The sequence below is a fragment of the Heptranchias perlo genome, unplaced genomic scaffold, assembly GCF_035084215.1.
Source record: "Heptranchias perlo isolate sHepPer1 unplaced genomic scaffold, sHepPer1.hap1 HAP1_SCAFFOLD_52, whole genome shotgun sequence".
Lineage (NCBI taxonomy): Eukaryota > Metazoa > Chordata > Chondrichthyes > Hexanchiformes > Hexanchidae > Heptranchias > Heptranchias perlo.
The window spans coordinates 354,623-366,182 of NW_027139537.1; the positions used below are offsets into that span (position 1 = coordinate 354,623).

The following is an 11,560-nucleotide window of genomic DNA, read 5'->3' on the forward strand; positions in this document are numbered from 1 at the left end:
TTAAGGAGGACACCTCTGTCAGAGACGATTTGTCTGATGGCCCAATAAAGGATCCGGACATAACTATGTACGTAGATTGGAGTGCCTCTATCGGTTCCTTTGGAGAGAAACTTTCTGGATATGCAATCGTGGACGAGGACGGTAAAACTGTCGAATCTGCTGCTTTTGAATTTCAATATTCTGCCCAACAGGCGGAGCTGTTTGCACTGATAAGAGCTTGTGTCCTTGGAAAATACCAAAGGGTTAATGTGCATCCAGATTCGAGATCCGCTTTCGGAGTTGTTCACGATTTTGGACAGTTATGGAAAAACAGAGGGTTTTTGACTGCTGCAGGTACTCAGATTTCCCATCAGAAGTTAGTCTCAGATTTGTTACAAGCCCTGATGCTACCAAGACAGATCTCAGTTATAAAATGCTCCGCCCACACGACAGGACAGACCCCAGTAGATATAGGAAAGAGATATGCTGATCAGGAAGCTAAGGAAGCGTCCCAGACACAGAGGGTGGTTGTCCCTGGAATGATGAGTCAGACTAAAAGCTCAAACCAGAGCAAGTCTCCCTCTGAAAAACCAATGCCAACCATCCAAGACGTCATGAAATTACAGGAGGACGCTCCTGGCTGTGATAAACAATTGTGGAAACAACTTGGTTGTACTTATGACTGTGTATCTAAATTGTGGGTTACCCCTGCGGGGCAGACCTGTATGTCAGATGAATTAGCAGTATGGGTTATTGAATGTGTACACTTTGCAACTCATTGTAGTGCCAAAGCTGCTAGTGATACGCTGCTGGCCACTTGGTGGCATCCTCGGTTGCAAGCGCTAGCCCAGAGCATCAGCAGTCGCTGCCTCATTTGTCAACAACACAACCCTGGGAAGGGAGTGCCTTGCGAATGGGGAAAAACCCCTTTGCCGGAAGGTCCCTTTGAGGCCCTCCAGATGGACAACATTGAGTTGGAAAGATGTCAAGGTTATAAATATGTCCTAGTTATTGTTGATGTATTTAGTAAATGGATAGAGGCCTATCCGACAACAGATAACAAAGCCTCCACAGTTGTAAAGGTTCTGATGAAAGAGATCATCCCTCGATACGGAATCCCGAATCAAGTGAGTTCCGATAATGGCCCTCATTTTGTGGGTCAGGTGAACAAGGAATTCTGCACCCAGATGGGCATTAAACAGCAGCTACATTGTGCTTACAGACCACAGGCCGCTGGATTGGTTGAGCGTGCTAATCAGACTTTAATAAATAAACTGGCTAAACTGCAGGCAGAGACTGGTACTGCTTGACTTAAACTTCTTCCAGTAGCCTTATTTCAAATACGTACTACTCCGGCTGGGGTAGCGCGATTAAGTCCTGCTGAAATTATACATGGTAGACCCCTCAAGACCCCGTGGAATCAAAACGTTGAGAAAACTGTCCACTTTCACCACATGACGACAGAAATGACGAATTATATTTTGTCATTAACTAAGGCATTGAGAAGCCTCCACTCTCGGGTACGAGCTGCCTACGTCGAACTTCCTCCTATAGCCAGTCCATCTAAAATTGAACCGGGAACGTACGTGTTAATCAGGAATTGGACAAGGAAAGGACTGGAACCTCGTTGGGAGGGGCCCTATCAGGTTCTACTCACCACCCCTACCGCTGTGTAGGTAGAGGGGAAGAGTGCTTGGGTTCACCTCCACCACTGTAAAACTATCAGTCCCACGTCTCAAACTTAAAATGCTAACTTCTCTTTTCTTCTAAGAAATCTTCCCTATATAGGTATCGTGACCAGTTATGAAAGTCTTCCCTTGGATCTTCTGCCTTGAACTCTTGCTGACCCTGGGAGTAACCAAAGAGAGAACATGTCGACGGGACCAGCCTAAGCACATACACCACCTATGCAAAGGAGACGTACTTCGATGTAATGATAATGACCCAGACGGATTCGGAAGGTGGAACATCACCCGGACAGACAGATGTGCCGGGCTGCTGAGGCAGCCCCACCGCTCGATAGAGTTCGGAATATCGCATGGAGGAATACCTTGTTATTGGACTGAGTGCAAATATGATTATGTTTGTAAACGTGAAGGGGAAAAGACCCCTGAGCTGCGTAAACAAGAGAGAGATACACAGAGGTATGTTCGGTACCTGAGATTTAACCAAGGGAGAAAGCGTAATGGGTTAGCCCCCATAGAGATTTTTAACTATCTAAGATTAGAGGGTTCTCTGCTACAGAGATGTAAGAGAGATCTCCAACTCCAAAAGCGCGAACTGCACGTTAACACCTTCCTGTACATGAGTTATGTGTATGCCAAACGGCAGGGTATCTCTAGCTGTTGGGTGTGTTCCCACATTCCTATCCATTCCAAGGGAGGTATCCCTTTAAAGCCGATTCCCTTTACGTCCCATGAATCTGCGGAATGGGTCATAAGACGAAACAATTCGGGAAATGCGATAGGAACCCCGGAAACAATAGAATGGGCATCAGCGGGGTATAGTCTTAATGAGTTTAGAGGATGGTACCAGCCTAATTAAAATTAAGCCCATAAGCCCCCGTTCCTGCTCTTGACCAACACGTCTAGACCAAACGGGACGATATGTTGGAATAAGAATGCCCCAAATAATGGCCCTTTTATGGGACATAGTGATTGCAGCACCACCCACTATTGGCTACCGCCCATAGTCAACCTGACTACTCAGGGCATGTTCCAGGGCCAGTGGGCCCCAACGCTTAATAAAACCAGTGGGTTGCCGTGTAATCACCTTGACTCTCAGCCTTTTATATATATGGCTAAAGAGGGAAATTTAACTGCATATAATGAGACATATTTCATATGCGGCCATAAGGCATACCCATGGTTGCCTCAGAACTGGATCGGGTCCTGCTATTTCGGAAATGTAGTACCATATGTTTATCACTTGCCTTCCCTAGCGGATCACCACCATTATAGGCCAAAAAGGGCAATTACAGAAACGGAGCGATATTTCGCTATTTTGTTTCCCGGGTATGGGGTAGCCAGGACAATCAAGGAAATTCGGCAGGTGGCTTCGGTATTAGAGGATGTAGCCAATGAAACTGCAGTAGCATGAAGGATATTAATGCAGAAATGATATCCATTCGGACAGTGGCCTTGCAGAATCGCATGGCTCTAGACTACCTGTTAGCCGCAAAAGGGGGAACATGTGCACTGATTGGATCAGAATGCTGCACCTGCATACCAGATAACTCGGAAAATATAACTAATCTGGCTGAGCATATACAGAAATCTGTAACAAAATTACACCAAACCTCAGGAGAAGGTTGGTTAGAATGGCTTCTCAGTGGCTCATGGGGATCGTATTTGATGCACGGACTAATTAATCTAATTGTAGCAATATTTACTTTTGGCCTGATCGTTGCTTACGTCAAAATTTGCTGTCAGGTAGCAATGGAACAAATTCGAGTATGAGACTCTGCTCAGGCAGAACTGCTGAGTGAGCGAAAATTAGTTATCATGGAATGATAAAAGGGGGGGATGAGAATTTATACGTAGTGCCCCTTTAATGAAATGCCTTTGTAGTCAGTTTTCAGTAAAGTATTAAAACGCCTACGTGGCAAAGGAGCAGAATGCAAAATGGTTAGGAAATGGTTAATTAGTTAGTAACTGAGATTGGTACAGGTGGCCCCCCTGCTAGGCCATATGTTGTGTAGTCAGCAGGCCTGCATTGTCTTATCAATGTAGAAGTCTTTGATGTGTTTCAGGGTCTGGTCTGAGTGTCTCCATGTTGCGAGCTAATCAAGATTGGTCACAGCTTAGCAAGACCAAAAGGACATTCCTAGTGAGAAGAACAGGATACATCCATCAGTGTCTGTCACTGCGGCATGATCAGGCCATGGGATACCTGGGATTGGCTTGAAATCATGTAACCTCTCATGGCCAACCTATGCCCAGCTTATTATTGGTGCTGACCCTTGTGTTAACAATGTTCCAACCCCTATTGATCTGTATAAAGGTATGGATTGTTGTATATATCTTTGTTTTCATATTCTGTTAGGTTCGTCCGGACTCCCTCAGGAGTCTGAATCGAAGCTACAGACTGAGTCCTGCTATTAAACTTGTGTTGAACTTTAAAGGTGTATTCGACTCAATGTTTCCTGCAACAGACTGAGGGGTAAAGAATCCGGTTCGTCAAAGTGAATGGGCAAGAAGGTGGCAGATGGAGTATAATGTGAGGAAATGTGAGGTTATTCACTTTGGTAGAAAGAATAGAAAAACGGAATATGTTTTAATTGGTGAGAAACGATTAAATGTTGGTGTTCAGAGAGATTTGGTGGACCTCCGCCACAAAACAGAAAGTTAACATACAGGTACAGCAAGCAATTAGGAAGGCAAATGGTATGTCGGCATTTATTGCAAGGGGGTTGGAGTACAAGAGTCAGGAAGTTTTGCGATAATTGTACAGGGATTTGGTGAGACCACACCTGGAGTACTGTGTACAGTTTTGGTCTCCTATCTGAAGAAGGATATACTTGCCTTCGGGGCAGCGCAACGAATTTTAACTAGATTGATTCCTGGTAAGAGAGGGCTGTCATATGAGGAGAGATTGAGAAGAACAGGCACGTATTCTCTAGATTAGAAGAATGAGAGGTGATCTAATTGAAACTCATATCATTCTTAGAGGGCTTGACAGGGTAGATGCAGAGAGTCTGTTTCTCCTGGCTGGAGAGTCCAGAACCTTGGGTCATAGTCTCAGGATAAATGTTGGGCGATTTCGGACTGAGATGAGGAGGAATTTCTTCACTCAGAGGTTTGTGAATGTTTGGAATTCTCTACCCCAGACGACTGTGGATGCTGAATCGTTTAGCATATTCAAGGCTGAGATCGATGAACATTTGGACTCTAAAGGAATCACGGGATATGTGGATCGGCCGTGAAAGTGGAGTTGAGTTCGAAGATCAGCTGTGATCTGATTGAATGGCAGAGCAGGCCCGAGGGGCCGTATGGCCGACACCTGCTCCTTATTCCTCACGTTCTTATGACCATTCGACAGCACAGTGCTCCCTCAGTACTGACCCTCCGACAGCACAGTGTCCACTCAGTACTGACCCTTCGACAGCACTGGGCTCCCTCATTGTCAGCCTGGATTATGTGTTCAGGCTTCTGGAGTGGGACTTGAACTCATAACCTTCTGAGTCACAGGTGAGAGTTGTACCACTGAGCAAAGGTTGATGCCTGAAACGGGGAGAGGGAGATAGAGGGGCTTACGGAGACCACACTGGAGCGTGGATATGGCTGAAGGCACAGCTGTCAAAAGTAGGAAAAAATGGACTGTGGATGCACAAGTTGCCAGAAGTGGAGGACCGGAGTGGTGAGCGACTCACCAATGAAAACGCCGGGGGTGGGATGGAATCCGTGGCTCGGACTTCCCAATTTTTAATTGAAGGAGATTGTGTCTAATCTAAAACAGAATGTGTGTCTGACAAATACAAAAACATTGGAGTCATAGAATCATAGAAAGGTTACTGCACATAAGGAGGCCATTCGGTCCATCGAGCATGTGCCTGCTCTATGCAAGAGCAATCCAGCTGGTTCGACTCCTCCGCTCTTTCTCCGTTGTCCTGCAATTGTTTCCTTTCAAGTACTTATCCAGTTCCCTTTTGAAGGCCATGATTGAATCTGCTTCCGCCACCCTCTCGGGCAGTGTATTCCAGATCCTAACCACTCGCTGTGTAAAAACGTTTTTACTCGTGTCATCTTTGGTTCTTTTGCCAATCTCCTTAAATTGATGTCCTCTGATTCTTGAACCTTCCGCCAATGGGAACAGTTTCTGTCTATCTAAGCTCTATCTAGACCCTTCATGATTTTGAACAACTTTCTCAAATCTCCTCTCAACATTCTCTGCTCCAAGGAGAATAACCCCAGCTTCTCCAATCTATTCACGTAACTAAAGTACCTCATCCCGGGAATCATTCTAGTAAATTTCTTTTGCACCTTCTCGAAGGCATTCACATTTTTCCTGAAGTGCCGTGCCCAGAACTGGACACAATACTCTAATTGTGGCCGAATCAGTGTTTTATAAAGGTTCATCATGACATCCTTGCTTTTGTGCTGTTTGCCTCTATTTATAAAGCCCACGATCCCGTATGATTTTTTAACTCCTTTCTCAACCTGCCTTGCCAGCTTCAACGATTTGTGCACATATAATCCCAGATCTCTCTGTTCATGCACGAAGGGTCAAGAGAGGCGGTGGTTTTGTCAGCGTCCATCTGAAAGCTGGTCCGTGTCTACGGACTGTGTCGCCAAAGGGCAGCATGTAGATGAGGAAGAGGAGGGAGCCAAGGATTGAACCTTTAGAAACATCAGAGATAACGGTGATAGGGTGGGAAGAGAAGCTTCTCCTGGCTCTGATCAGATAGATGAGTGGAACCAAGTGAGGGGAGTCCCAGAAAAAGAGGCCAAAACTGATGAATGAGGAGGCCATTGATGGGTTTGCTGCAGGTATGGAGATGGGAAGGGGTGGGCCATGGAGGGATTTAAACCCAAGGATGAGAACTTTAAATTTAAGTGATATGGAACTGGGAGCCAGTGAGGGTCAGTGAGGCCAGCAGGACCTAGTGCTGGTTGGACACGGACAACAGAGTTTTGGACGAGCTCACGTTTATGGAAGGTGGAGGTTGGGTGTCCAGCCAGGAGTGCATTGGAGGAATGGAGCCTGGAGGGGACAGAGGCATTGATGAGGGTTTCAATGGAAATGGGCTGAGGAAGGAATGGATGCGGGTGAGGGAATCACGGGGCCTTTGTGATGGAGGTCAAATTGGGTCATGAGCTCAGCTCGGTGTTACACGTGGCCAGTTTTACTGGAGCCGTAAACCGATGTAGAATAAACGGGTAAATATCTGCAGTAAAATAGTGGAGAGAGGAATGTCAATGGGACACGTTCAGTGTCCGTCCCCTAATATCACCCACAGTCATTTCTAGGCTGCAATCCTCAACCTGCCCTTTAACTGTCCTCGTGTCAGAGACTCACAATTTATATTTTAACTGGGAAACTGCAGGAACAGAGTGAAACGGTTCTGCTTTTTTTATTCGTTCATGGGATGTGGGCGTCGCTGGCGAGGCCACCATTTATTGCCCATCCCTAATTGCCCTTGAGAAGGTGGTGGTGAGCCGCTTTCTTGAACCGCTGCAGTCCATTTGGTGAAGGTTCTCCCACAGTGCTGTTCGGAAGGGATTTCCAGGATTTTGACCCAGCGACGATGAAGGAACGGCGATATATTTCCAAGTCGGGATGGTGTGTGACTTGGAGGGGAACGTGCAGGTGGTGTTGTTCCCATGTGCCTGCTGCTCTTGTCCGTCTAGGTGGCAGAGGTCGTGGGTTTGGGAGGTGCTGTCGAAGAAGCCTTGGCGAGTTGCTGCAGTGCATCCTGTGCATGGTACACACTGCAGCCACAGCTTGCGTCCCTGGATTCAGTCTACAGTGTGGAGAATCGGTAATATTCACAAATGAATCACCAGGAGTGAACATGGTCAATACAATTGTATAACAACTGTAAATGAAGCCGCTCATTATTATTGGATCGATCCGGTATGAGAACAGATTTCAACTTTATTCCTGAGAGAGGTCTGATTAAGATAATTTCCTGTTTTTTGAGATGTTCGTATTATATCCACCACATTATTTACATCATAGTCAAAGCTGCTGATGTAATGTGTTTGTTCAAGGCACTGTAACTAATAGCAATGGTCAGGAGTATAACCGTGTCAGTGGAGACTTATCCCCTGTATAAATCAGGGCTTGTTGGAATGGATCAGCTCAGAGTGCCTGCCGGAGTTGTGGTTTCCTGGCCAACAGAAGTCAGTGCTTCTCACAGAAATGGGATATCCAGTAATATTTCAGATAGAAGACATTTATTATCCTGTTCTTTCAGCGGTTGGAGTTCCAGGTAAGCCGTTATCTCAGCTGTTAATGGTGTAAATCAGCGTTGACTCTGCTGCTGTACTTGGCATATGATTTTTTTCTACCACCGCGTTTAACACAGTCACCTGTTCTGTTCTATCGGTTGGATGATGGAATGTGTTCAGTCTCTGCTCTTTCGGTCTTGTAGGAGTTGAATTATATCCATAATGACCCTTTTATATCCAACCCTGGCATTGTTATTGGATTATTCTCTGCACTGAATGTATTGGAATCAAGTGTTTGCGCGAAGAGCTGGTATCAGACCATCAGGAGCTGTTAACAGTTTCATGTTGTGGAACTAACCTCTCCTGGAATATCTTTTCATCAATGTGTTTTCAGTGATTGATAATGAGACAGCTCACGGTCTCAGTGTTACAAGGAGGCAGTGGAATGTCCTCCCTCCCCAATAATATGCTTCAGTTTAACTGGGATTTCAATGTATTTATTGGTGATCACTGTTATGAAATATTATTTTATTATCTGTGTATCTGACGCCTCTTCAGATGTCTGATTACTGAACAGAGTTTGCTGCTGACTCTTTCACATCTCCTTCTCTGCTTCACTGTGGATGAATTCACTGACTGTCACTGGACTTCATTGTAAAATGAACTGTTTTTATGTTATGCTGTCTCAATTTACACCGTGTCTGTTGGAATCAAGAACCCTTCTATTTATCTGCAGATTATAAGTGTGACTTTAGCGTTTTTTTAATTGAACAATCCCGCCATCTATCACTTTACTTTATAATTACAGGAGAAGGAAACTCAATTATTGTGAGATCTCCCTGGGAGAGGCATTCGATTCGGTTTACTCCATGATTTGCAGATGACGTGAACAATGTCGGTGAAGAGGTGGAGAATTGAATGATCGGTAGAAACATTCTACAGAGGCTTCACTATTTAACAAACGAACACTGAGAATAGGATCGGTGAAACACGGGGCTGGTGAACAGAATGCAGGCACAGGATGATAGGATTTAATCGGATATGAAAATGGACTTGTGAAAGAGAGTAGAGTGAGTGATTGAGAGGGCGACTGAAAGGGAAAGCAAGAGGCTGTGGTGTGAATAATTCATCAGAATGAGCTGCTGAAACTTCGAGTACAATTAAACAGAGAAAAATGACTTGAATGTGTCATTATGATGTGGTCAGATTGGGTGAGTTTTTATTGTGGGACTCGTTCCTCATGTTTATATCCCTGTCAGGTCCTCAGTCTGTTTTTTGTGAATGTTCCTTGTTTTCCAACTTAACACTAAATATAATTAAAATTTACATCAAGAATAAAATCAGTGACTTATTGATCGTGATGAATTATTCATATACTGTATTTTTAAAGCTGGTCTGAATTCAATAAACAACGAGGTTGATATAATTAATACCCAACACAGCTTCACTGACACCAACAACCAGATAAATGAACTGTTGAATGTATTAGTTGGATTGTGTTAGTGGGGCCTATAGATTAGATTTCATCTCACACTCTGCTGCAGTCTCTCCCTCTGAAACCCAGCCTCACCTCGCATTGCATTGAATCCTCTGTTTCCTCATCCCTTCCTTCAGTTTATCCAAATTTCCAAATTATCTGCTCCTGACTCCCCTCCAGCTCCGAGATGTCCTTTTCCTTGTCTCCCTCCCAATCGCACTCACTGGGATGGTCTTTAGCCGCCTTACTGCCAGCCCCGGTGGGATCCCTTAAGCCAGAGCAAAAAAACAGCTTCACCCCCCCCCCCCCCCCAGCCCCGTCCCCTCACATTGCCGACCTTTCCCTCTCTTTCCTCTCCGTCTGGAGCCATAATCTACTTTAAACCGCTGGATTACCGGTGTGTAAAATCCCTTCTCCCTTCCCCACCGGCACTGTGCCCTCACTCAGCCCTTCCAGTGGATCCGGTGCTCACTTTATTCACTTTCTGTATCCAACTCCCAATCCATTATTGATCATTGTGTTTAAAAACATCTCTCTGCCCGAAAGCGCTGCCCAGGTCAATGAATCATTTTCCACCCTTCGATGCAGCAACACAGCTGGAAATTTCACTCCGGATCCTCTCAAACTGCTTCTTTGGCTCCAGGTCTGATCAGTAATTTCTCTGATTCCTTTTCTCTCTCTTACAGTTAACTTGGTGGCGATTGTGATCCTGTCCCGAGGAAAGTGCGGTCTCTCCAAATGTATCAGTCGCTACCTGCTGGGAATGGCAGTGGCCGATCTCCTGGTCGTTATCATTGGTGTGATATTGAATTGGATTGGTATGATTTATTTCAGAGATTCATTCCTGCTCATTACTCCCGTGTGTAGTTTTATTATCTTTTTGAGTGAAGCAGCCACGGGGGTTTCTGTCTGGTTCACAGTCGCTTTCACCTTTGATCGATTTGTGGCCATTTGTTGTGAGAAGCTGAAAACTAAATATTGCACCGAGAGAACGGCGGCTGTGGTTCTGGGAACAGTGAGTGTGCTGGGCTGTTTACAGAGTGTCCCCTGGTATTTTGCATATGAACCTGGTGATATTATTGATCATGTTCCCTGGTTTTGTGTGATTAAATCGAGCTTTCGTACTTCTCCCGCATGGTCCGCATTTGAGATGTTTCACCTTATTTTAACACCTTGTGTACCGTTCTGTCTGATTTTGCTGCTCAATGTTCTGACGGTCAGGCGTATTTTAGTGTCCAGTCGAGTCCGCAGGGGACTCCGGGGCCGCAGCAATGGAGAGAATCAGAGTGATCCAGAGATGGAGAACCGAAAGAAATCCATCATTTTACTCTTCAGTATATCGGGCAGTTTTATACTGTTGTGGCTGACAAAGGTTGTGTTTTTAATTTATCTGCGAATTGCAGACATTCGGTATTTTCACTCCTACACTGATCCTGTTTTTCTCACAGAACACACAGCAAAGATGCTGCAGCTTCTCAGTTCCTGCACAAACACGTGTATTTATGTCCTGACCCAGACTAAATTTAGAGAGGAGCTGAAGAACGCGGTGAAATACCCACTCAATCTAATTGTTAAATTAATGAAATCATAGAAAGAGCTGAAGGGTTTCAAGCACTAGAACTAAGTCCCATTTCATACTCCATCCCCTACACTTCCCGGGGGACGGAAAGTACATTTTATTTTGCAGCACAGAACCATTAAATGATCTGAAATATGCTTCTGATATTATATTTTGTTGATAATCTGAACTTTTGAGGCAGGGTTTATTCTGCACGCGACACATGCATTTTTGCTCGATATGACGGCACGAGAGATCTCAGCTGTACTTCAAATAAATGTCCGTCCAGCAAAATTTGCAAAGCTGGGAATCAAATTAACTGCTGCGGGCCAGATCAGAATGGGTGCATTCCACATAAATGAAGAGGGAAAGAGATGGGGAGAGAGTGAGGCAGAGAGTAAAAGACAGAGAGATGGGGAAAGAGGGATAGGGAGAGAGACTGAGACACGGAGAGATACAGAGAGGGAAAGAGAGGGGGGAGAGTGAGTGACATAGAGACAGAGAGAAACACACAGGGATAAGGAGTGAGAGAGAGACTGGGATAGTGATATAGAGACAGAGAGAAACAGAGAGAAAGAGAGGGAGATAGTGGTACAGCGACAAAGAGAATGTGAGAAAGACAGAGAGAGAGAGAGACAGAGAGACAGAGGGAAA

At 45.1% G+C, this 11,560-nt stretch overlaps 1 protein-coding gene across 1 annotated transcript; it reads left to right on the forward strand.

Annotated features, from left to right (window-relative positions):
• Window positions 1–7,842: 7,842 nt before the first annotated feature.
• LOC137314545 (probable G-protein coupled receptor 139) lies at window positions 7,843–10,921 on the forward strand (the record flags this gene model as incomplete). Its single annotated transcript, XM_067979848.1, has 2 exons — window positions 7,843–7,912; window positions 10,035–10,921. Coding segments are annotated over exons 1-2 (957 nt in total), but the record flags the coding sequence as incomplete, so codon positions are not given.
• Window positions 10,922–11,560: the final 639 nt, after the last annotated feature.